Here is a 26,490-nt window from a genome sequence, read left to right on the forward strand (position 1 = left end):
CAGACACTTATAGGACTGAGCCACCCAGGCGCCCCTAAATTCGACAACTTAAATAAAACGAAAACATTCCTTGAAAAACACAAACCATCAAAGCTAACTCAAGAAGAAATATGTAACTTTCATTATTCTATATTTACTAAAGAAATTGAATTGGTAATGAAAATCCTTTGGGGCGCCTGAGTGGCTCAGTCAGTTGAATGTCTGCCTTTGGCTCGATTCATGATCTCAGGGTCCTGAAAATGGAAGAGGAGGGAGTGTTTCCTGTCGCATTCTGCGAGCCAGCACTGGACTGAGAGGAAGACAAGACAAAACATTACAGTAAAGCAAAACCACCAAGTGCATTTGTCCTACACACATCTCCCATACATAGTATCAGATAGAATCCATATAGAAACATATAAAAAGGATATTCCATAATGATCAAGTGAGGTTTATCTCAGGAATGAAAAATTGGTTTAACACTGGAAAATCAATCCATGTAATCCACCAGCATAACAGATCAAACACAGAAAAATGAGCAGCACAGAGATGGAAATGCGGGAAGCACAAAGGGAAGGCAGGAGACACAGGAAGTAGGGACTGAGGCTCATATAATTGGTTCTAGAAGGAAAGGTGAGGGCCAGGGCAGAAGCAGTGCTTGAAAAGATGATGGCTGAAATCTTTACAGAAAGTTGAAAGGCGGCAAACCACAATGGTAAGACGTTCAACAAATGACTGACAAGATATCCTAAGTAAAAAGAAATCCACACGCAAACACAAGGCAGTGAAATACACGATTACCTACAGAGGAAGGGCAGCCAGTTTCCTGACACCAGCCCTGAGAGCCACAGGGCTCTTGGAGTGATATGTCAGTAGGAGAAAGGAAAGGATTCTCTAACCAAAATGATAGAATGTTATGTAAAATGTTAATGGTGACAAAAGTACGTGCGTATGTGTAAACACACAGTGGTGGGACATAAGCTGGAAATATGATGAATGGAGTTAACACTTTAAAGTCCTTGCTGTCTGGGAGAAGGGTAAAGATACAGAGGCCTGTGAGAAGAATCCACACATTGTAATTTCTAAAGTAATCATTAAAAGAGTAAAAACAGAACCCTGTAGCTTCTAGATTACAGAGAAGGGGAGGGTTAGGATGATAACATTCCTAAAAAAAGGCAGGATAGCCCCTGGTAAAATAGCAGATCGAAATCTACATATGCGGGATGGCTTTCAGGGTAAATAGAGTAAATTTCCATTTAAAGGCAAAGATACCAAGATTTTTTTTTAAATAAGATTTTTTAAAAATGTAACTATATACTGTTTACAAGAGATTCATCTAAAGGAATTCAGAAATGTTGAAAGTAAATTGATGACAAAAATAAACTATGCAAATACCAAGAACAAGAATGTGTAGTGTTAGACAAAATATATTTTAAGGCAAAAAGCAGGACCGGAGTATCATTTCACATAATGCAGCGGGCCACTCTAGGTCCCGTGACAAAATAGCTTATCATAAACGGGTTCTTTTCTTGCTCACACAAAGTCCAGGATAGGTAGTCCTAGTTGGCAGATGACTTTCCACATGATTGAGTTCTTTGGGAAAAAGAATCTTGTAGTCCCAGAGGAGGAAGAAAAGACTTCATTAATTTGATTCTGTGTGTTCACAGAAACCAGCTCTGGCCAGGCATAAAGAAGGAGGCTCGCACTGGCCAGGCCTGACCTGCACACGTCCGCCCGTGCCTGGGGGTCGGAGTCAGTGTCTGGAAGCTGGTGGACTGAGGTGAGGGAGTTCATTAAGCCTGATGAGAAGTGGTAGCCCAGTAACTGTTGGAGAAATGAACATGAAGGAGCTTGTTGCAAAATTAAATGTGCATTGCGGCACAGGTGTCTGACTCTTGACCTCAGCTCTGGTGTTGATACAGGGCCCTGAGTCCCAGCCCTATGTTGGGCTCCACACTGGCCTTGGAGCCTACTTAAAAAGAAAAAAAGTTGCATTGCAGCAATTGTCAGATGTAAAATTTTTACAAATGTAAGAAATGTAAATGTTAAAAAAAAATTTTTTTTTAAGAGCTAAAGAAAGAGAGAGTAGGGGAAGGGCAGGGGGGAGGGAGAGCGAGAATCTTGAGCAGGCCACACACCCTGCACACAGCCCAAAGCAGAGCTCGATTGTATGATTATAACTTGAACCAAAATCAAGAATCAGACGCTTAATGGACTGAGCCACCCAGGTGCCCGTATTCAAAATAGTTTTAAAATTCGATGTAGTGAAGAATTCTTAGGGTAGTTAGTTAGGTAGTTAGGGTAGTTAGGGTAGTTAGCTTGTAGTTAGCAAGAATTAAAAACTGGGCAAGTCTTGTTGAAGTAGTTGAGCACCAGAAACACTCTCATACACTTCTGGTGGGAGTATAAATTGTTACAACTGCTTTGGGAAATAGTTTGGCTTTATGTAGCAAAGGTATATCCCATTTCTAGGTCTGTACACCAGAGAAATACATGCTCATGGTGCTTAAGATGGCTGCGCCACGAAGATCTCTTCCTAGTGCGTCTTTGCTCCAAGGCAGAAACTACCCAGGGGAGAGGGGAATGGATAAGTAAATTAGTGTATATTTACACAATGGCATGCTACACGGCAATGAAAATAAATACGAGGTACAGCCCCAGAGGTGGAGTGGGGGAAAAAAAAAAGGAAGAGTACATATATAATTCTGTGTATATAAATTACAAATTTTGGCAAAAATATGCTGTATCAGTGTGGCGTGCCTAGATGCTACATCTAAAGGAAAGTAAGAAAGCGATAACCGTAAAGGTTAGGGTAGTTGCTGCTCATGGGGGAAGGGGAAGGTGTGGGGTCAGAGAGAGGCACCCCGCCGTTTCAGGGTTTCAGCAGTGTTTGTTCCTTCCTTGGCCTGGATGGTTGCTGGACTAGTGATTGTGTACTGAACGTAGGTGTTGACCGTGCTTTGTGTGTGTGTGTGTGCAATACTTCATGATAAAAGTTATTTTAAAATTAAAATAGTCTGAAGATATCCAGACTTTGTAATTTGTGTCCACATAAATTGTAATGTGGAAAATCCAAAACACATGTTTCTATAGAGTGGTTAAAATGGTTTCTTTTCTTTCTTTTTTTTAAAGATTTTATTTATTTATTTGACAGACAGAGATCACAAGTAGGCAGAGAGGCAGGCAGAGAGAGGGGGAAGCAGGCTCCCCGCTGAGCAGAGAGCCCGATGGGGGGCTCGATCCCAGGATCCTGAGATCATGACCTCAGCCAAAGGCAGAGGCTTAATCCACAGAGCCACCCAGGAGCCCCATAAAGTTTTCTTTAAACTTCTTCCCTTTTTTTTTTTTTTTTTGGTTAAGATTTTTAAAAATTTTTATTTGAGAGAGAGAGTGAGAGAGCATGAGAGGAGAAGGTCAGAGGGAGAAGCAGACTCCCCATAGAGCCAGGAGCCCGAAGCGGGACTTGATCCCAGAGTCCCGGGATCATGACCCGAGCCAAAGGCAGTCGCCCAACCAACTGAGCCACCCAGGCACCCCTAAACTTCTTTCTTGATCATTTTTTAAATTTACATTTTTGAAATTCTATTTTTCTTTTTTTTTTTAATTTATTTATTTGACAGACAGAGATTGCAAGTAGGCAGAGAGGCAGGCAGAGAGAGAGGTAGGGGAAGCAGGCTCCCTGCTGAGCAGAGAGCCCGATGTGGAGCTCGATCCCAAGACCTTGGGATCATGACCTGAGCTGAAGGCAGAGGCTTAACCCACTGAGCCGCCCAGGTGCCCCGAAATTCTATTTTTAAAACGTTTAAAAATGTTCCCAATGGAGTTGACCAAGTATTATTGTTACTCCCCAGGTAAGAGACTCACCACGCTCTTCGAAGAAGGGTAAGATCGGCGCTGCTTTGCTTCTCCCTTTACCGAAGTCTCTTCCTCCCAGACCGCGCTTTGCTGTATCTTCCTCACAGCATATGACACACAGGTATGTCACTGGAAAATTTTAATTTGTATAGATTTCTTTTTGCAGCTGGAACTTGTTTGCTTTTTCATAAAAATTAAGTGATTGAAACATCCTGAACTTACTCATTTTTGGCTTTAGCAGTTTCCTCTGTGACAGGTGTATTTGAGTAACTGCCGCACACATGGCACCGTATTTCTGTGTGTGTCTAACCTTACTTTTATTTCTCATTACACTTTGAGAATAATTGACATTACGCCTGATGGCCCAGTAATAATGAATGTGTTTGAAACCCGGGGCAGGCCTGGGGGTTTCTGCCTCATAGGCCCACCCTCCGCAGCAGGACGCTCACCAGGGCAGGGAGGCCTTCCTAGCTCGGATTGCAGCTTTTTAAAAAAAATTTTTTTTCTAATTTTATTTGACAGAGAGAGAGATCACAAGTAGGCAGAGAGATAGGCTGAGAGAGAGGGAAGCAGGCTCCCTGCTGAGCAGAGAGCCCGATGTGGGGCTTGATCCTAGGACCCTGAGACCATGAGCTTGAGCCGAAAGCAGAGGCTTAACCCACTGAGCCACCCAGGCGCCCCGGATTGCAGCTTCTGATGCTTGAACTGTTTGCTCCCTAACGGTTGTTCTCTAGGAGTTTGAAAGGAAACAAAGTACTCTGTTTTGGTCTCTAATTTGTGATTGGGTAGCACTTTATACTTGAAATTAAGAACTCTTTACTATGTTAGAACAGTAAAATGAATATAAACCGGGTTTGAAATAGTTGCATCCAAAGTGATTTTTAATATATAGCTATTCCTTTTTTTTTTTTTTAAAGATTTTATTTATTTGACAGAGATCACAAGCAGGCAGAGAGGCAGGCAGAGAGAGAGGAGGAAGCTGGCTCCCTGCTGAGCAGAGAGCCCGATGTGGGGCTTGATCCCAGGACCCTGGGATCATGACCTGAGCCGAAGGCAGAGGCTTAACCCACCGAGCCACCCAGGCACCCCTATATATAACTATTTCTGATAAATTGTAAGTATAAAGAAAACTATTTAAAAAATCACTCATAACCACAGGACCACTCAGTTTTGTTCTTCTGTCTGAGTTTTTTAGTTTGTGTGGAGCGGGGTTCAAGCAGTGATGGCAGTAAGCCGTGTGCCCCTGGGGTCTCTCCTATCCCCCGACGGCCCCTCCCCGTCCCTTTTCTTCCGTGCCTTTTCTCGGTTGTGTGTTCCTAGGCCTAGGTTTCCCCGTGTTGACTTTTGCCCTCTCCACTGAGCGTGGTCTTCTGTCCTCTGCATCTCTTGTGACGTGGCAGGTAGATCCGTGGCTGTGGCCCAGCCCAGCCTGGGACCGCACGTCCTTCAGTGGAGTCCTCAGTGTGTCTTCGTGGCTCGGGGCCAGTGCTGCTCAGTGCCTGGCTGCAGCCACTGGAGGTCATGAAGTGACGCTGTTCGCGCTTGGTCATTCGCTTGGCCTTGAGTAGCTGCCGTATTTGGAGAGATAGAAACTTACCGCCCGTAAGTATTTGGTTACCCTAAGGGACAGTTCAAATAGAGAAGGGAGGATCAATGCCGTTCTTTCTCTTTATCGGGTCTCCAAACAATGAGACGGATCTGCGGCCACTCCCAGAGTGACCCTTGACTGCTTGAAGTAGCGTGCCAAAGTCAGGAACGTAGACCTCTGGGCTGTGTTTAAATCCTTTGCAGTTAGGATTCTCACAGATGCTCGCGTTGAGCCGCTGTGGCCAGTGGCGCCTCGCTGAGTGGGTTCCTCTGTCCTTTCGTGGGCCCCGCACTCTTCCGTCCCTTGCTTTCTCTGCTGTGGTAACGCATTCCAGATTCCTGCTAAACCTTTTTGCCTCACACCTGGCATCGCCTCTTTCTCTGAACAGCTCTGGTTCCCTCTTGCAGAAAATCTTATCTTGAGACCACACTCGGGGTACTGGGGACACCCCCTGCCACGGGACTGGTTATTGTTTCCTTTTGGAAGGACAGCCTGGCAAGTGTGCTTTTTAAGTGAAAATAACACGAGTTCATACTGATGTTTATTTCAAATTTAGTATTATTTGGTTTTTACTTCTTTGTGTTTATATTGATGTATCTTTTCTCTAATGCTGAAAACCTTGGTTCCTAACAGCATTAGCATCATTACTTGTTTTATCCTATAAAATCTATGTGATAGTTTTAGAATAACAGTACCAATGTATTACCAATAGTATGATTCCTGAAAACAGTTTGGAGTTTTCTGCAGTTTTTTTTTTTTTTGTCCTTAGAGTCTATATCCCTAGAGATGTATACCTAATTTGCCAAATTAAGTTTTAAGGTCACCAAGCCAGCCCCTTAGTGTGCCAGCAATTTGTTTAGACAGTCATATTCGTTTTTTATTTGAAGTTGAAGGAATAGCTTCTTTTAAAATTTTGTTGTAAGTTATAAAACATTTTCATTTTTCCAAATCAAAATTAAATATTTTAATTTAATAATTAATTTAAGTATTTACAGAAGTCAGGCTTCCATTCCTAATCCTTATACCCTGTGTCTTCTTTCCTCTGTAGGTCACATACCGATTTTTAATGTAAGAATGTGTGTACACACAGTCCTCTTTCTTAGAGACTGGTCGCTTACGGTACAGCTTTCCTCCATGTTGTTTCCTGAGCAGAAAGAGGTCGCGAGGCCCACACCAGAGCGTACAGGGCTCCTCCTCACTCCTTTCTACACAGCTGTGTAGTACTCCATCATGTTGGATGTAGGACAGAAAAAAGCTTATTCTTCAAAACATGTTGGCTTTAGTCTGTATATGTTTCTCCTGTGTATGAATGTCATCAATTTTGCTCATTAATCAGCTGCCAATTTCTTAGTAATTTGGGGACCTTGCAAGCACACTGCGTGTCTGTGCCTGGTTTTCCTGATGTGTACAATGTGAGGTTTGGACTAGAAGCTCAAGGTGGGTTATTTTAGCTGAAAGACTGCAGATAAGTAAAGTGAATCTGAGAGCATCTCCCTAGCAACAGAGCACGCACTCGGGGCGCCTGGCTGGCTCGCGCGGGAGGGTGCGATACTTGATCGTGAGCCCCGTGTTGGTGCGGAGATTACTTAAAAAAAAAAAAAAAAAAAGAATCTTAAAAAAACAAGTGTGTACCCTGTATCCACAGAAGTGGTGCTGACAGGGCGTGAGCTCAGGAGTGCTGAAGCCCACAGGTCTCCGTCAGAATTAGGGAGGCGGATATGGTTCTGCTGGGGCGACCCCTGAGGTGGGAGCGGGTTGTTGGGGCAGAGGCACGGACGCGTTGGATAGGAACGGGAAGCGCCGAGAAGGGCAGATTCCGTGTTGGTTGCATTAAATACAAGGGCCCGTGTAGCAGGGCAGACAGAGCCAGGCGGTCTGGGAGCTCAGAGAGGCGGCTTGTGGACAGGTCTGCTGGGTGAGGCCTTTGCGATTGGTCAGCATGAGTGTGCGGGGGGTGGGGAGGGGAGAGGGTCCGCATCAGCACCCGAACAGCCCCTGCCTTTAAACCCTAGGCAGAACTGGGGAATCTGCCTGAGAGATTGGTTCGGGGGCAGCATTGCCGTAAGAGCCAGTGCTTATGAAATCTCATGCTTTATTCTCAAGGTTGACTTAAATATTGTAATCCAGTCCTTCATGTGACCATGTTTTATGTTTTTCACTCATATTTTCAAGTAAAGTTGATGCTCCAAGGAAATGAACCTTATCACACGCGTGCAGCTGCCTCAGCCTCCTGTCCAGGCTCAGCCGCAGGGCCGCGTCCACCTGGACTTGGCTCTTTCTGGCTTGTCGGATGCCCTGGCCCTCAGCCTGTCTCCCTCCCAGACGGCAGGACTCTGGCCCTGGGCCAGGAGAGGCACAGCTTCTTTGCACAGTCGGGGTTGAATCAGTGCTTTAAAAAGGATCCCTAAATCAAGGGATACTGGCCGTGCTGGGCCTCACATAGCTTTGTTTTCCCAAGGGATTTAAGAGCAAGTTTTATGCTGTGGTTTAATCTGGTTCTTTCCCAGCTGTGAGCCTGTGGCTGGCTGGCTGTCCTGGCCTCATCGCCCCTCCCCCCAGTCTCTCTCTCTCTCTCTCTCTCTCTCTCTCTCTCTCTCTCTCGGGGCTTTTCATACATGATTATGATCTGCCTGTTTGTTTGGAGAAGAATCGAGTCTTCTCGATTCTCCTGTCTTCTTTACTTGGCCCGTGTGTCAGCTACAGGCCCTCTCCCCCAGCAGAGCATTTGGCATCAGGTATCGTGAAAAGAGCCTGTGCTGAAATGTTTGCATAAACATGGTTCCCAGAAAACTTTTTTTTTTTTAATCGACAGGGCACACCTGTCTGTTTATGGTTTTCTCTCTTCTCCTTTTATTGGCATTACTTAGATGAGACTTTTCATTTCCCTGCTGGGCTTGATGTCGAGCTCGTTCTCCCACATGCACGTTGTGTTTCGTACTTGCTTGCTGGCAGGAGCCATTTTCTTTGTTTATCTGATGCTTCCCTTTTTTGGTTTTCCCCGGGCTTTCCAGTACTTGGAACACCCTTTTGTCAGCAGATGTGCTTTGGTTTCCAATTTCCAATCTCCAAGTAGGACGTAGCTCAACTTAAGTTGCAAGTAGGGAAGAGAAGTCGTTAGGCGCAATGAAGGCGTAGAGAAAAGCCAGAGGAATCCAGTCCGGCTCTTTGCTGTGCCCCGAAGTCCGGGGATGGCTCAGCTGTGCAAGGGGCTTCCTGCCGAGCTGACTGCAGACCCACATTCTGTGAAACGACAGTTTTCTCCAGTAGAGATTCTTGCGTTGGAATAAACATATGGCCTCAAAATACAATGAATTCGTGCCTAAACATGCAGCAAAAGTAAATAATGTAATAGCAGAGTAGTGGTTCTGCTCAGAGGACATGGTGGAGTGGGAGTTCTGGGGTAGGAAGGTCAGGCGCCCGGGCGAGCCCTGCTGCTTGGAGCCGGCCCAGGCCACCACCTCCAGAGCGGCTGCCTCCCGATGGCTTCAGCTCTTGGCCCCTCTTCTGCTCCCAGAGGAACCAGACTCCCCCGGCGCCATTTCTTAGTCACATCCCTTCCCTACCTTATAGTCTCTGTTGTGCTCTCTTTGCTTCGTGTATCTGTTGTTTCTGTTCAGCAGAACATTTTTCCTGGCGTGTTTGGAAGCAGACATCCTCTTCCCACATTTGATGAAAAGATGAGGTGTTGGCGGTAGCCTCAGGTTCTCATCACTGGCGTGGCCCGGCGTGCTGACCAGAGGCAGGTGTGTCCACTCCAGATGTGGTAACCCCCAGGCTGCTTCCCCAGACTGGCCTGTCCACCGTTAGTCCGCTTGTGCCCAAGTCGCCCTTCCTCCACCACCTCTAATGTATCAGACTGAGTTTGCATTACTTTTCAACACAACTATTGTAAATATTACAGGATTTAATTAACCTATAATTGTCACACCTAAATTTTAGAATTAAGGTAGAATTTAACTATTTTTATACCCATGTATGAGCAAATGAAACAAAGATATATATATTTATTTTTTTATTTTTTAAAGATTTTATTTATTAGAGAGAGAGAGAGCGCACAGGCAGACAGAGTGGCAGGCAGAGGCAAAGGGCAAAGCAGGCTCCCTGCTGAGCAAGGGGCCCGATTTGGGACTCGATCCCAGGACGCTGGGATCATGACCTGAGCCGAAGACAGCCGCTTAACCAACTGAGCCACCCAGGCGTCCCAAGATATATATATTTAAATCAAGAAACCTAATCAGAGGTTTTCACGATCACATATTTTGGAAAGTTCCAAAGGTGTGACTTTCCTAACATTGTTGCTTCTGGTGCTCAGCCTCTGTGCGGAGCCTGCGGTGGGGTGCTTGGCCTATCTGTAGCCTGGTGTGGATGTCCAGATGCAGCTGCAGGTTAGAAATTGCCATCATGGAAAAATTTAGCATTTTTAGTAAGTGTGTTTGTAGGAACTATCTTTTCACAGTGGTTTTTCATTTGGGGCCTTTGAACATGGTATCAGCTTTTGTAACTGTACTCACACCAGATACTGCTGTTCCTGTCTGGCTGGCCCCAGCGGATGCCCACGTGCCATGTGCACGGGCGCTCAGCAGGGCGTGGCATGTTGACGTTGGCACTCATCATTTGGCTACTTGTTTCCCCTAATTTCTCTCTATTTGATTTAAAACATTATTAGCCCAAGTTGGTTTTTCAGTGTCTTCTAATATTTTTACCGCTCTCAACTTTTAATTTTTTTTTAATTTTATAAATTTTATTTATAAAATAAAATTTTATAAAGATTTTATTTATTTATTTATTATTATTATTATTTATTTATTTATTTGAGAGAGAGACAGAGAGAGAGAGCATGAGCGAGGAGAAGGTGAGAGGGAGAAGCAGACTCCCCGTGGAGTTGGGAGCCCGATGCGGGACTCGATCCCAGGACTCCGGGATCATGACCTGAGCCAAAGGCAGTCGCCCAACCACTGAGCCACCCAGGAGCCCCATTTTTTTTTTTAAGTTTTATTTGGAAGAGAGAGAGAGAGAGAGCACACACGAGCAGGGGGACGGGCAGAGGGAGAGAGAATTTCAAGCAGGCTCTGCGCCAAATGCAGGGTCTAACATGGGGCTTGATCCCAGGATCCTGAGGTCATGACTGAACTGAAAATCAGGAGTCAGATGCTTAAGTGACTAAGCCACCCAGGGGCCCCTCAATTAAAACTTTTTTTAAAGATTTTATTTATTTATTTGACAGACAGAGATCACAAGTAGGCAGAGAGGCAGGCAGAGAGAGAGGAGGAAGCAGGCTCCCCGCTGAGCAGAGAGCCCGATGTGGGGCTCGATCCCAGGACCCCGGGATCATGACCTGAGCCGAAGGCAGAGGCTTTAACCCACTGAGCCACCCAGGCGCCCCTAATTTTTTTTTTTAAAGTAAAGATTTTATTTATTTATTTGACACATAGAGACAGCAAGAGAGGGAATACAAGAAGGGGGAGTGAGAGAGGGAGAAGCAGGGTTTCCACTGATCAGGGAGCCCGATGCCAGGATGGATCCCAGGACCCTGGGATCATGACCTGAGCTGAAGGCAGACACTTAATCAACTGAGCCTCCCAAGTGCATTGGTCCATGATTTTTATCAAATTAAGGAAGTTCCATTCTGTTTTTTTTTTTTTTAAGATTTTATTTATTTATTTGACAGAGATCACAAGTAGGCAGAGAGGCAGGCAGAGAGAGAGGGGGAAGCAGGCTCCCTGCTGAGAAGAGAGCCCGATGCGGGGCTCGATCTCAGGACCCTGGGATCGTGACCTGAGCTGAAGGCAGATGCTTAATGACTGAGCCACCCAGGGGCCCCACAACTTTTAATTTTTTTATTAAGATACATACAATGATATGAAATTCTTTGAATTAAATATGGATAGAATTGTATTACATCAGGTTCAAATGTGCTAGACTTTTTTTTTTACGTTGTTACTGCTGTTATTATTTTTATACTTGAAGTTGTTGAGTGGTTATTACATTATACTATGTTATGTTTTTTAGTAAGAAAAAAATTATTTAAACCATTTAAAGTATAGTTCATTGGTTTTTAGTATATTCACAATGTTTTAAAATACCAGCACTATCTAATTCCACAATATTTTCATTCATCCCAAAAAGAAACTCTGTAACCACTAATCTCCCCTCTGTCTCTGGATTTGCCTATTCTGAATATTTCATGTGAATGGGATTACGTGGCATGTGGCCTTCTGTTCCTGCCTTCTCTTATTTAGCACAGTGTTTTTAAGGTTCATTCATGTTGTGGCATGTCTCAGTATTTTGTTCCTTTTTATAGTGAAATAATAGTATATTGTGTGAATAGACCACATTTTATTTATCTGGTTATCTCTTTCTGGGCCCCCTGGGGCTATTAATACTTTTTGTTTATTATAAATATTGCTGCTTTGAGCATCCACATTCAAGTCTTTGTGCGAACATGTGTTTTCGATTCTCTTGGATATATACATAGGAGTAGAATTTCTGGGTCAACTGGTAACTGTTTAACTGTTTGAGGAACCGACAAACTGTTGGCTACAGTGCCAGCGCCATTTTGCATTCCCTCCAGTCATGTAGGAGGGTTCCGATTTCTGTCCAGTTTCTTTTCTGTCCATTTTCTTTTATTATAATCATCTTAGTGGCTGTGAAGTAATATTTCATGATGGTCAATTTTTTTTAAACATTATTTTTTTAATTGACATAAAATTCACACAACATAAAATTAACCACTTTAAAGTGAACAGTTCATGCCATTTAGTACATTCACAGTGTTATATAACCACAACCTATGTGTGGTTCCAAAACATTGTCATTCCCCCAAAAGGAAACCCCATACCCATTAAGCAGTTAGTCCTCATTGCTTTTTCCATCAGCCCCTGGCAGCGACCAGTCTGCTATGTGTCTCTGTATGTTTACCTATATGTTTCTTACAAATGGGTCACATGGTATGTGTTCTTTTGTTTCTGTTATCTTCCGTTGAACGTAATGGTATCCTGGATCATCCACAGTTTCGCCTGTATCATTGCTTCATTTCTTTTTATGGCTGAATAATGTCCTGTTGTGCGGAGATCCCATGTTGTGTTTACCCATTCCTCTGTCGATGGACATTTTGGTTGTTTCCACCTTATGGGTATTGTGAAGAGTGCTGCTATGAGCATCTGTGTACGTGTGTTTGAGTTTTTGGTTCTTTTGGGTGTGTGTGCCCAGGACCCAGAGATCATGACCTGAGCCAAAGGCAGCTGCTTGGCCGACTGAGCCCCCCAGGCGCCCATCGCTTCATATTCTTGATGGCAGCCTTCTGTGCACGGAGGAGTTTGAATTTCGTGGAGTCCAGTTTGTCTGTTTTTTCTTTTGTTGCTTGTGCTTTTGGTGTCATATCTAAGAATTCTTTGCCAAACCCAAGGTTATGAATATTTGCCCCAGTGTTTTCTTCTTTTCTCTTACATTTCAGTTGGTAATCCCATTTGACCCTAGTTTGTACGTAGAGAGTGATATAAGGCTCCCAGTTCGTCTTCTGCCTGTGCTTCCCAGTGTCCCAGAGACCGTTTTGGTTTCTCCCCCCCGCCATTAAATGGTTTGGTATCCTTATGAAAAATCATTTAACTGTAGATGTATGGGTTTATTTCTGGACTCTCGGTTGTATTTTGTTGGTCTATATGTCTGTCCTTATGCCCAGTATTACACTGTTATGATTACTGTAGTTTCGAAGTAGTAAGTTTGAGAAGTGTGAGTCTTCCAACTTCATTTTTGTTTTTCAATGTTGTCTTGGCTCTTTGCGGTCCCTTGCAATTCCGTATGAATTCAAGGATCAGATTTTTCATTTCTGTCAAAGAAAGGTCATTAGAGCTTTGATAGGGATTGCATTGCATCAGTAGATCGCTTTGGGTTGAATATTAGGGTTCTCCAGAGGAACAAAACCTGTGTGTGTGCATGTGTACATGCGTGTGTAAAAAGCTACGTTTATTACAAGGAACTAGCTCTTACTGGTATGGAGGCAAGCAAGGCCCAAGATCTGCGGGGTCAGTTGACGAGCTGGAGAACCAGGAGAGCCAGTGGCTTAGTTCCAGCCTGAAACCGAAGGCCTGAAACCGTAAGAGCCAATGGTGTAGTTCCTGTCCAGAGGCCGGCAGGCTCAAAATCCAGAAGAGCCGATATTTCAGTTCAAATCCAGAGGAAGGAGAAAGGCCGGTGTCTCCGTTTGAAGGCAGTCGGACAGAATCCTCCTTGCTTGGAGCTGAGTCAGCCTTTTTGTTCTGTTCCGGCCTTTGACTGATTGGCTGATGCCCACCATACTGGGGAGGACAGTGTGCTTTACTCAGCCGGCCAATTTGTATGTCAGTCTCGTCCAGCACCCTTACAGAAGCACCTAGAAATAATGTTTGACCAAATATCTAGGCACCCCATGGTCCAGTCACGTTAACACATTAATTAACCAACAAGTAATGTTGCCATTATAACAATATCAAGTCTGCGAATCCATGTACATAGACTTGTTTGGAGCTAACAAATGTCTTGCTGTTTAATTGTGTCTTCTTTAATCTCACCAACTGTTTTGTAGTTTTCAGTGAACAAATCTTTTATCTCCTTGGTTAAATTTACTCCTGGGTATTTTATTCTTTTGAGTGCTATTGTAAATTGAATTGCTTTTTAAATTTCCTTTTTAGATTATTTATTACTATTGTGTAGATACACAACTGATGTTTCTGTGTTAATCCTGTGCCCTGAAACTTTGATAAATTCCTTTATTAGCTCTAGTTTTTCTTGTGAATTCTTTGGGGTTTTCTATATGTAGGACTGTGTCATCTGTAAATGGAAATAATTTTACTTCCTTCTTTCTTATTTGGATGCTTTGTACTTCTTTTTCTTGCTCTGGCTAAAGCTTCCAGTATAATGGTGACTAGCGGTGGTGAAAGCGTACATCCTTCCCTTTCTTGCTGATCTTAGGGCGAAAGCTTTCAGTCTTTTGCCATTAAGTGTGAGTTTTTCATAGATATCCTTTATCTTGTTGAGGTAGTTCCCTTTTATTCCTAGTTCTCTGAGGGTCTTTATAATGAACGAGTGTTAGATTTTGTCAACTATTTTTTTTCTACATCAATTGAGATAATTGTATCTTTTTCTCCCTTGTTCTGTTATTGTGGTATGTTACATTGATTGATTTTCTTACACTGAACCACTCTTGCCTTCCTGGGATAAATCCCACTAGGTCATGGTATGTAATACCTTTAATATACTGTTGGATTCAGTTTTCTATTTTTTTTTAAAGATTTTATTTTTTTATTTGACAGAGATCACAAGTAGGCAGAGAGGCAGGCAAAGAGGCGGGGGAAGCAGGCTCCCTGCTGACCCTGGGATCATGACCTGAGCCAAAGGCAGAGGCTTTAACCCACTGAGCCACCCAGGTGCCCCAGTTTTCTATTTTTTTTGTCGAGAGTCTTCTTCATTTTTGAAGATCAGTTTTGCTAGATGTAGGATTCTTAGTTGATTTTTTTTTCATTCAGTCCTTTGAACATGTTAATGCCATTTTTTTAATGCCATTGTCTTCTGTCCTCCATGACTTCTTTTTGTTGTTGTTGTTGAACTTAATTTAATTTTTTTCAGTGTTCCGAGATTCGTTGTGTATGCACCACACCCAGTTCCTCCATGACTGCTGATGAGATGCCAACTTTACTCTTATTAAGGAAATCCTCATATATATGGAGTAGCTTCTCTATTGCTGCTTTCAGAATTTTCTCTTTGTTTTTCCACAGTTTGATTATAATGTACATTACTGTGGATTTCTTTGAGTTCAGCCTATATAGTGTTGAGCTTCCTGGATGTGCAGATTAATTAATTAATTAATTAATCAATTAATTATTTTTCAACAACCATGGGAAGTTTTTTGTCCCATTTCTTCAAATATTCTTTCCAACCCTTTCTCTCCCTCCGCTCCTTTCTGGAACTCCCCTAATGTATATGTTGGTGGGATTGATGATGCCCCATGGGTCTTTGAGGCTCTGTTCATTTTTCTTTGTTGTATTTTCCCTTTTTTTTTTTTTAAGATTTTATTTATTTATTAGAGAGAGAGTGAGCACAGGCAGACAGAGTGGCAGGCAGAGGCAGAGGGCGAAAGCAGGATCCCTGCCAAGCAAGGAGCCCGATGTGGGACTCGATCCCAGGTCCCTGGGATCATGACCTGAGCCGAAGGCAGCCGCCCAACCAACTGAGCCACCCAGGCGTCCCTGTTGTATTTTCCCTTCTGTAACTTAGACTAGATAAACTTAGTTCACTCACCTTCAGGTTCTCCAGTTCTTTCGTCCGCCTGCTAAGTTCTGCTAGTTAGCCCCTGTTGTGAGTTTTTCATTTCAGTTTTGTGCTTTCCAGCTCCGGAGTTTCTATTTTGTTCCTTTAAAAAAAATTATCTTTATTGATATTCTGTTTTTTTGGGCCATTGTTCTGATGGTTTCTTTTATTCTTTAGACATGGCTTCCTTATACATATAAAATAGCTGATTTAAAGTGTTTATAAGTCCAGTGTCTGGGTTTCCTCCTGGACAGTTTCTATTTCTTGCTTTTTCCCCCGTGTATGGGCCATACTTCTGTGTTTCTTTGCATGCTTTGTAATTTTTTTTAAATTGGATATTTTTAATATTATAATGTGGCAAGCCTGTAAATGAGATTCTCCCTCCTCCCCAGGATTTCTTGTTATAATTGTTGTTTGTATAATGAATTATTGAGCTAAGACTGTAAAGTTTATATTCTTTATCATGTGTAGTCATTGAAGTTCCTGTTCCATTAGCATACTATTCAGCTCATGATTGGACACAGATTTCCTTAAGTGCCTACAACAAAAATTGTCTCCCAGTCTTTTCAGATGAAGTCTTTGTGAGTGTTTTCAACACATAGCCGGGCAGTTGACAATCTTCCTTACCATTCACTTTCTCTGTGCAGAACCTGAAGGTCAGCCAGAGGCTTAAGGTCTTCTCAGGTCTTTCCTGAGCATGCACACAGCCCTGGGCATTTGTGTGGCCTTGTAGATTCTCAGAAACACATTGGAGCTAGTCAGAGCCCTTTATCCCAGCTTTTCTTCTCAACGTTTTGGTTAATCTGTTGTTTCCCTCAGTTGTTACTGATTACTCCAGGCAGTGGTGATTAATAAATTTGCCCCTTAATGTTTTCGGTAACCACCCCCCACCCTTACCACCACCACCGGTAGCCACCTAAGCATTGGGAGAATTCTGAGTTAATTGAGGTAAAGCTAAGTGCTTTGAGTTGGTCTTCTAAATAAGTCAAAACAAACCACTGAAATTCTTTGCAAATGTGGTCTGTTCTTCTCCCACTACCCCTCCATCTCCTGCCAGATACCTGTCCTGGGATCACAGACTGTTACCCTCCAGGCCACCATCCTGGCTCATGGGTTCAGGATTGGGTAAAATGCCATTGAGCTTACTCTTCTTACCAAGATTCAGTGAATTTCTCCTGATTAAGTGTTCCTCTGATTGCTGCAAGCTTTTAGTTAGTTTTCAAGGTCCCAAGGAAGTTGTGTCTGATGGGTTTTGCCAGGTTTTTCCCCGTGCTTTTATTGAAAGATAGACTTTTGGAGTTTCTTACTGAGCCATTTTCACTGATCCCACTCATTAGTCTGGTTTTAACGCTGTGACCAACTTTGAGTTTGCCTAATTTATGTACACCTGATTTCAGAAAGGATTTAAGATGGCTTAGGGAAGTAAACAAGATAAAAGGTAAATTATTTTTCATATTTGTTTTGTACCTGTTGGTTAGAGGGCATTCTGGTAAAACTGTGCCATCCCATGTTGCTACTGAGAACTTGGTCCTGCAGATGGCAGTTTTGGTTCCTTTGGTGATCTTGAGGTTTCTACCCTCCCTTTTACATAGATGGAAGGGAACCTGAAGCAGATACACTCCATGGCTTCTCCATCTGCATGACTTTATAGATGGTCTCACAGTGATCACCACATTACTGTCCAGCTTTAGGAAAGCTCCTGATTGTCAGCCTCTGAGCTGATTATGAAGAATTTGCCTCCAGTGGTGGTTTTTCCAAATCCAACTCCCCTTTCCTTAGGACACAACAGGTGGGTATTTGTCTTATTTTAAGACGGAAAGACATCGTTCCTATTGTCCTAGTTGTTTTAAGAAGTGGTTAGATGATTCTCACACTTTAAATCAGAACTAACTTTTCATAGTGACAATGGATGGCTGGTAGAATCTGGGATCATCAGTAAACCTGAGAGTATTCATCTGTCCACCAGTCCTGGCACCTGCTGAGGTGTCTAGTTCCTGCTTTCACTGCGACAGCTGCGGCCCACGTCGGCCATCTCACTGATGCAGAAGGCCATGGGCTGACCCATGGGCTCCACTCAGGGTTCATGTCGAGTCTAGGTTCTGACTTGAACAGCTCTTACTTAGGAAGAATGTTTCCCTTGAGCACTGTGAGTCTGTTTGACATAGTGACTTATTTGTTAGTTTTATTTCAGCATAATATTCTTCTTTTGAAAACGATTTTGTAATAGAGTTAGAGCTGCTTTCTAGTTTGGTTTCACATATGCTGTTGTCCCTTTTTCATCAGCACCACCTGTAAGATAATATGAATCTTTTTAAAAGGCCAAGATATGGATGAATTTGACTACATTAAAATTAAGAACTTTTCTTCTTTAAAGGACATAAATAAAGTTAAGGCCATCCACAGACTGGGGGAAGACATAGACAGGTGTAGGTTTAACAGTCAATATGTAGGTAACTCCCACGAATCAGTATTGTAAAAGATAATAGCCCAATTAAAACATGGCAGAGAGACACAATCAGGCATTCCACGGAAGGAAAAGCATAAGTGGCCCGTGAGCCTATGAATGTATGAAAAGATGCTAAAGCTTTTTAATTATCAGAGTAAGAAAACAGACCATTGTACCTGCTAGGTTGGCAGAACCCAAGTGTTGGTGAGGATGTGGATTAACAGAAACATTTATGCTGCTTTGCTTTTGAGAGCAGCTTGGCCCTCGCTTGTAAATTGGCTGTACGGACAACCTCCGCAGTCCCTCTGGCGCTAGATGCAGAGTGCCCGGTGAGGACCGGCAGGCACTTTCTGTAAAAGGCAAGATGGTAAATATCCTAGGCTTTATGGCCGCATGCAGTCTTGTCATACAGTTGCCTTTGTTTCATTTGTTTGTTCAACCCTTTAAAAATCTAAAACGCATTCTTGGCTCAAGGAAGTAGGCAATAGGTAACCATAACCCAACAGAAGTCGGCTGCTGGCTAGATCTGACCGCAGACTTCACAGTTTTCTGTGATCTAGAGCACAGACCCTAGAGAGACTTACACGAGGGCCCCAGAACAGATGTGCCGGGATGTTCAGAGCATGCTTTTTGTAACAGCAAGGACGGGCAACTGTGATCAGAAAATAGCTAGGTCACCTGTGGACTAGCACACGACAGTGAGAATGAATGAAGCGTAACTACCACGCACAGCAGCCACAGGTGAGAGTGTACAGTGCTGACGGCAGAGGGTACCTCTGGTTTGGTAGCGTTCTGGGAGACTAAAAACAGGCAAAAGCATATTGTTTAAGAAGAAAAATATATATGATAGCAAAAGAGCCTTAGGTGCGAACTTCAGGCTGACTTCCAGAGAGAGGCAGGACAACGGCTGAGGAAGCACATGGGAAGATGGTGGCTGTTAGGTATGTCGTGGATTCTGGGGCCTTTTTGGTTGTTGTATTCTTTCCTGGGTCTTGTATGTAACATTTATTTTATTTTTTTAGGGAGGCTCCACACCCAACTTGGGGCTTGAACTCACAACGTTGAGATTAAGAGTCATGTGTACTACTGACTGAGCCAGCCCAGCGCCCCATGCACAGTCATTTTGTTTATGTGTCACCTAATACATTTTTTTGAAGGAAGGAGGGATACCAGCCAGGGAGGTCTTAGAGCCCACCCAGCTGTCCTCCCTGAAACAATACTTTGTGTGCCAGAGCTATGCTGCGTGGCTCCCCTGGGAGGGAAGGGCGTGGTTATCTAGACAGTGGTAGCCACCAGTGCAGCCCTTGAGCTGCAAAGAGAGCGCCCAGGAAGAGGCCTTCTTTGTTCCATAATGACAGTGAGCTCGCTGGCACTGAGCGCACGCTGTTCCTTCCCCATTGAGAAGACTGTGGCACTCGTGTTGGAAATCACTTGACCATAAACATGAGGGATCATTTCTGGACTGTCAGTTCTCTTTCATTGATCTATATGTCTAACGCCAGTACCGCAGTGTCCTGACTAATTTGTAGTGAGTTGTAGAACAAGGAGGTGTGAGTCTTCCAGAACTGTTCTTTGTTGAAATTGTTTTGTCTATTCTGGGTCCCCTGAATTTCCATCTGACTTTTAGGTTCTGCTTCTTAATTTCTGCAAAAAGAACCAGCCAGGACTGTAATAGGGGTTGAGATGCATGCATCTGATCGGTTTGAGTAGCGTGGCCGTCTCATCAGGTGTTGTGTCTTCCAGCCTGTGAGCACGGGCTGGCCTCCCGTTTATGGACATCTTTGATGTCTTTCAACAATGTTTTGTAATGTTCAACACACATATGTTGCCCTCCTTTGGTTACGTGTATTCCTGGATATTTTATTCTTTTTTATGCTATTATAAATGGATAGTTTGGGGTGCCTGGGTGGCTCAGTGGGTTAAGCCTCTGCCTTTGGCTCAGGTCATGATCTCAGAGTCCTGGGATCGAGCCCAGCACTGGGCTCTCTGCTCAGCGGGGAGCCTGCTTCCCTATCTGTCTCTGCCTGCCTCTTTGCCTACTTGTGATCTCTCTCTCTCTTTCAAATAAATAAGTAAAATCTTTTTTAAAAAAATAAATAAATGGATCATTTTCTTAATTTCATTTTTGGGTTGCTCATTGCTAATATATAGAAACACAACTGACTTTTATATATCAATCTCTTATTCTGCAACTTTGCTGAATAAGTTTATTAGTTCAACTCGTTTTTAGTTGATTCCTTTTTGAGTTGTATATGCAGGATGATGTCATCTGAAAATAGAAATAGTTTTACTTCTTCCTTTCCAATCTTGATGCCTTTTATTTCTTTTTCTTATCATATTGCTGAGAAGCGGCTTTTAAAACCAGGCTTGGGGGGCGCCTGGGTGGCTCAGTGGGTTAAGCCTCTGCCTTCAGCTCGGGTCATGGTCCTGGCGTCCTGGGATCGAGCCCCACATCGGGCTCTCTGCTTGGTGGGGAGCCTGCTTCCTCCTCTCTCTGCCTGCTTCTCTGCCTCCTTGTGATCTCTGTCTGTCAAATAAATAAAATCTTTTAAAAAATAAAAATAAAAAAAATAAAACAAGGCTTGGGGCCGTCTAAGTAAGATGGGGAAACAGCCCAGTCCTTGTCAGACTGCCTGGCTGCCGTTGGTGGGAGGATGTGTCTTCTCTGTACACAGTGCAGCAGAGTCTGCAGACTCAACAGAAAATATTACAGTGATGCCTGATAGTGCTAGGACCCTTAGGGCTAGTATCTGCTTTTCAGGTAAAGATAAGTGAGGCGCTGAGGATCAGTGCTGTCCCCAAGGATCCACCTGAGGGAAGGACCCTGAAGCAGTCTTACCACCCAGGCCGCTCAGTGCCAGATATCTTGCCTGGCTGGTTCCTCCCCCAAACCCCTAACACCAGGTTCCCCTCCATGACCGCCTAACAGTGCTGTGTCTGCTGCTGCTCCTTCTGGTCCTCCTCTGTTGAAACTGAACTGACACCTCCAGTCCGGCTCCTGAAGCCCCGATCTCCCCAAAACCCATGTGACGTCTGTCTCTTTGGAAGATCTGCATCTGCAGCCCTTTGTAACTGCCGTTCTCACATCCTGTGCTTGCTCACCCTGCAGTGCTCACCTCCTCGTGACTCCCTGAGAGCTCTCTAAGGATGGGGACAGTCTCCTTCATCCCTGTGTCCCCGATGTGTGAGGCACAGAGTTGTGTATGTTGTATGTGCCCAGTTGTATTTGTTGAAGTAAAATGTGGTTGGTTTGGCAAACGTTTGCCGGGTCGCTCTCCTAGAGAAAGGTTCTCCCACCCATGTAGGAAGGCAGTGGGCCTGCCCCCGCCCCCTGACACTGGCATTCCCAGGCTGAGAGCCCGATGTTCGTACAACCGTGTAGCCAGCAACACTCTTCAGGAAATTTGAGGCTGAAGTAAAGTGGGCACTGTCAGTATTTGAGTGAAATGGGCTGTTCTCTAAAATATTTGTTTAATAGTTTAGTAAATGTTGGGAGGAAATATGTAATGTACAACCTTTTGGAAGTGTTTGTCAGTGATTACAGTACCACAAAATGCACATCACCTTTGATCCAATAGTTCTGTTACTGTATGGTTGCCTATGTTCAGGAATGTTCACTGCAGGTTGTTCATAATAGCAAAGCATCAGGAGCGCCTGGGTGGCTCAGTCAGTTGAGCATCTGACTCGATTTCGGTTCAGGTCATGATTTGTGCTCGGCAGGGAGTCTGCTTGGGATTCTCTCTCTCCCTCTGCCCCTCCCCCATTCATGCTCACACGCTCTCACTTGCTATCTCTTAAAAAAAAAATCTTTTTTAAAAAATAGCAACACATGAAACAAGCCTAAGTCTATCCATTAGTGGAACTGGTTATATAAATTAAGGTAAACCATCCAGTGGAGTGCCATATGCAGCCTTCAGAATAATAAAGTGGATCTGTATATGCCCGTGTTTATCTGACGGAGACAAAGAGAGAGGGGGAATGCAAGCAGGGGGAGCAGGAGAGGGGCAAGCAGGCTTCCTGCCAAGCAGGGAGCCTGATGCGGGGCTCGATCCCAGGAACCTGGGACCATGACCTGAGCTGAAGGCAGACGCTTAACGACTGAGCCACCCAGGTGCCCCCAAGATGAAGCTGTTGATTGGTTTGCATGGGTGACACGGTTTGTGTGGAGGGAGAAAGAAGACATGTTTTCTTTACATGCATTTGCCATTTCTGGATGTCTCTATGCTCTCACAGAGCTCCAGAAGAGAGCGTCTGCCTCTGGGTATTTGCAGTCAGAGGATCTGGTCCTTATTCTTTGCACTTTACAGCCCCATGTTTTAGTTGTTTGTTGCCTTCTCTGAGGGCACCTGCTATTATAATATGGAAAGGGGCACCTGGGTGGCTCAGTCGGTTGGGCGCCTGCCTTCAGCTTGGGTCACGATCCCAGAGTCCTGGGATCGAGCCTCATGTCAAGCTCCCAGCTTCGCAGGAAGCCTGCTTCTCCCTCTCCCACTCCCCCTGCTTGTGTTCCCTCTCGCTTGCTGTCTCTCTCTCTGTGTCAAATAAATAAATAAAATCTGCTGTAATATGGATGAAAGTCTTTCTCTGCTCCCCCACATGTCTGTCACTGACCACAGCATTGGGCAGGTATAGTTTAGTGTTAGAGTCTTATACTTTAGAGCATGTGCCACTATATATAAATGTCACGAATTAACCAAAGCCAAATGGAACCATTTTGAACAGTTATTTTTTTTAATTAAATTTTTTAATTTTTTTATAAACATATATTTTTAGCCCCAGGGGTACAGGTCTGTGAATCACCAGGTTTACACACTTCACAGCACTCACCATAGCACATACCCTCCCCAATGTCCATAACCCCACCCCCCTCTCCCAACCCCCCTCCCCCCAGTTGAACAGTTATTTTATATTACTTTTTGTTTAGATTTTAAATTGAGATATGATTCTCGTACTATAAAATTCATCTCTTTCGAGTGCTGGTTCAGCAGTGGGTTGTAGGCTATGCCCCCGCCCCCTTTATCCAGTCCCCAAAGACCTCCATGCCCTCAGCAGGAGACCCCATGCACATTAGTACACACTCCCCTTCCCCCGGCCTGGTAGCCATGAATCTGCTTTCTGTCACTATAGATTTGCCTATTCTGGACATTTCATGTTCAGACCATCTGCTTATGCTGCTTTGTCCTCCCCTGTGAATATAAGCTAGAGGAGGTCTGGTGTCTAGTTCCTGCAGCCCAAGCACTGCAGGCCGTCTTTCCCTCCTTCCCTGAAGGCTCATTCTCCAGCCCGCAGCCTAGATCGGGAATGGGCCATGCGTGGGACGAGATGCAGGGATGCTGGGTAGGATTGTCAGAGGCCCTCAGTGGCCCACTGCAGAGATGGCCACGTCGGCATCCTGCCTCACGGGGAAGTCCGGACAGACCTGCTGGCCGCGGGCTGCCCTCTGCCCGTCAGCACAGGTACCCGGGTACCTTTGCTGTACCTGGGTACCTGGGATACAGTTTGCATCTGTTCACTTGTCTTAAGTAATGTCCAAAAACAAAAGATCCCAAGCTGTATTCTTTACTTTTATACAGAATATGGCATGTTATAGGTAAATAAATATTTATTATTTATCATTAGTTTGATCCAAAGTTGATTGTCTCTCAGGTTTGAAATAGGAATTTACCTTTAAAGAATCAAATATTTCTCTTTTGGGGGGGGGGAAGATTTTATTTATTTGAGAGAGACTGAGAGAGAGGGAGCACAAGTGGTGGGGAGAGGCAGAGGGAGAAGCAGACTCCCCACTGAGCAGGGAGCCTGACGTGGGGCTTGATCCTGGGACTCTGCGATCATGATCTGAGCTGAAGGCAGATGCTTAACTGAGCCACCCAGGCGCCCCAGGAATCAGATATTTCTCATTAAAAACTGTTTATTGAACACATAGCTTCCTACACACTATTGGCTAAGATACTAAACCAAAGTCATAAGTAGCTTATAATCTAAGAAGGGATTTTCAAGGCTGGACTCTCCAAGACCATATGTACAAGCTAAAGAGTGTTCCTGTCGTAGAGACACGGCTTGGTACTAGTGGCTCGGATGTCACCCTTCCCTCCGTTAGCTCAGCGAATGTGCACTGGGGACCTTCTGCACATCGGGCACTATTCTGGGTACCTGGGGTTTGTCAACAAAACCCATGTCTCCAGGGAGCTTTCGTTCTGCCTGAGGAGAGAGACAATTAACAAGAGGCTGTAGAGTTAGAGGGTGGGAAGTGCCGTAGAGAAAACACAGCAGGGCAAAGCAGGCCTGGCGAGTGGGGTTGGCCAGGGTGAGCCTCCTTGAGAAGGGGGCGGTGAACCCAGAGCATCTGCAGAAGGTAAGACAGACAGATAGGCAAGGTAAGCAGCAGGCACCTCGCTGCTTGGCGTCTTAATGAATAAGATTCTGGTCAGCAAATTGGTGCACAAAGGGCTGCTAGCCTTCTGAGGCCATTTTGAAAGCTTTTTTTTGTTTTCATAAATGGATTTTGCAGGAAGCTCCCACTCTTTGCCACACTGATGTTCTATTTTATTAAAACCAGCCTGAGAGTGGCTAGAACACCAGTTCATTTATTTGTCAGATGTTGGGCTGCTGGCGTTCTGTGCAGCCCTAGTCAGGAGACGTTCATTCCTGCAGCCTCATAAAAAGGCAGACCAAGGCCCTAGAGGGCGGGCTCTGCACCCAGCACCCCGTGGCCTGGGGTAAGGGTCTGCCTCGCCCCCGCTGGTCAGTCCGAGGGCGCCGGCCAGGCCTCGGACCAGCCCACGGCAGCCTTGCACTGGGAAGAGAAGGGAACGGAATGAGGCACAGACGCTCGTGGCCTTGTGAGAAGAAGGAATTTGGTTCTTATTTTGTAATTAGCAGAAATAAATGGATTGAGCAAGAAACACTGTAGTTTTGAGAGACCTGGTGAGCTCTGAGAGAAATTCCTCGGCAGGTTCGCCAGATGTGCTGCTGGCACGTCAGCTGGAGGCCCGTGCGGGCTGCGGTCGCTCTGGCTCCTGTCTAGGAGCTGCTCCTTTGGCCTGTTGCTGGGAACTGGCAGGTGGGAACCAGCCATCTGTGCACTTGTCACCATGTGCAGGAGGACGGCTGCCCGTGTGGGCACAGAGACCTGTTCAGTCCCGGCGTGCCCTCCACCAGCTCCATCCCGGGCACGAGAGGGGCCTGCCTGCTGTAGACGCCAGCGGGTGCACCCTGAGGCCCTGTGGTGCACGGCGTGGGGTTCTGCGGTGGCGGCGACGGGGGGTGGGGCGAGGTGGGGTTAGGCCAGCCGCGGGCGCCAAGAGCAGGTGCCAGTCACAGCGCACCCAGATTGGAGTGTCGTGGGCACACTCGTGGGGTCTTGGTGGAGGCAGGAATCACATGAGTCTGCAGACACCATCCAAACATGCCTGCTGTGGTTGGAGTGAGTGACACCGTGTGGCAGGCCACCGCTGAGTCACATCACGGGGCTATTATCGGCAGTGAGGAGAACCAAGAAATAAAACTGGCTGAGAACGACTGTTGCTTTGCCTAAAATATCAGAATGATGCGCAGAACTTTTAAGTTACAGCCAAGTATTACCCGTACTTCAAGGAACCTTAATGACACAACCAGTACCTTTTAGAGGTTTTTTGCCCAGTAACGTCAACAGTAGCGTTCGGCCGATGTCGAAAGGGGAGAAGCACATTTGCTCGTGTCTCGTTTCCATCACGCAGTGAGGTCAGGAAGGTTCTCGTGTGTTACTTAAACTGAAAAACCCCACGGCGCTCGGGCACTTTTCCATCCCCAAAGCTGTGTTTCTTCTCCTTGCACAGGATGGCGGGTTAGTGTTTCACTCAGGACCATTGTCTTCCCCCGACAGAATTTCTCTTCCCTAAAATGGAGCCGAGTAAGAAGCTGGACCCCCCCGGCACCCTGCCGCCCAACCCCCCGCTGAAGCTGCACCCTGACCGCGGCGCCGCCAGCACGTCTGTCTTTGTCCCTGAGCAAGGAGGCTACAAAGAAAGGTTTGTGAAGACCGTGGAGGACAAGTACAAGTGTGAGAAGTGCCGCCTGGTGCTGTGTAACCCGAAGCAGACCGAGTGCGGACACCGGTTCTGCGAGACCTGCATGGCTGCCTTGCTGAGGTAGGCCCGCGGCCCGGCGGCTTCCCCGCCCCCCGCCCGCCGCCGCGTCTCTAAGCAGTGCCTTCTAAAGCTTAAACGTCTTGAGACCCTCAGATCAAATTCTCAGAGCCTCGCCTGTGAATCATTTAGGGAAACTCAGTCGAACCTCATCCCTGAATTGTCCAGGGTTCTGGGACTCGCAGCCCGGCCTGCCCAGCCTCATCCCACAGATTTCT

The 26,490-nt window shown here is 45.2% G+C and overlaps 1 protein-coding gene across 2 annotated transcripts in view; it reads left to right on the forward strand.

Moving 5' to 3' along the window:
- TRAF3 (TNF receptor associated factor 3) overlaps positions 1-26,490 on the forward strand; it is a 110,762-nt gene that overhangs the window by 57,041 nt on the left and 27,231 nt on the right. Inside the window, exons 2-4 of one of the 2 annotated variants that reach the window (XM_080809143.1) lie at positions 1,647-1,759; positions 3,831-3,955; positions 26,011-26,275. In XM_080809143.1, coding sequence (XP_080665269.1) covers positions 26,028-26,275 — 248 coding nt within the window. In that variant the 5' untranslated portion in view covers positions 1,647-1,759; positions 3,831-3,955; positions 26,011-26,027. The remainder of the gene's footprint in view (positions 1-1,646; positions 1,760-3,830; positions 3,956-26,010; positions 26,276-26,490) is intronic. The other variant, XM_080809142.1, reaches the window with a different exon arrangement.

The sequence above is a fragment of the Martes martes genome, assembly GCF_963455335.1.
Source record: "Martes martes genome assembly, chromosome: 7".
In the NCBI taxonomy this organism is placed as follows: domain Eukaryota; kingdom Metazoa; phylum Chordata; class Mammalia; order Carnivora; family Mustelidae; genus Martes; species Martes martes.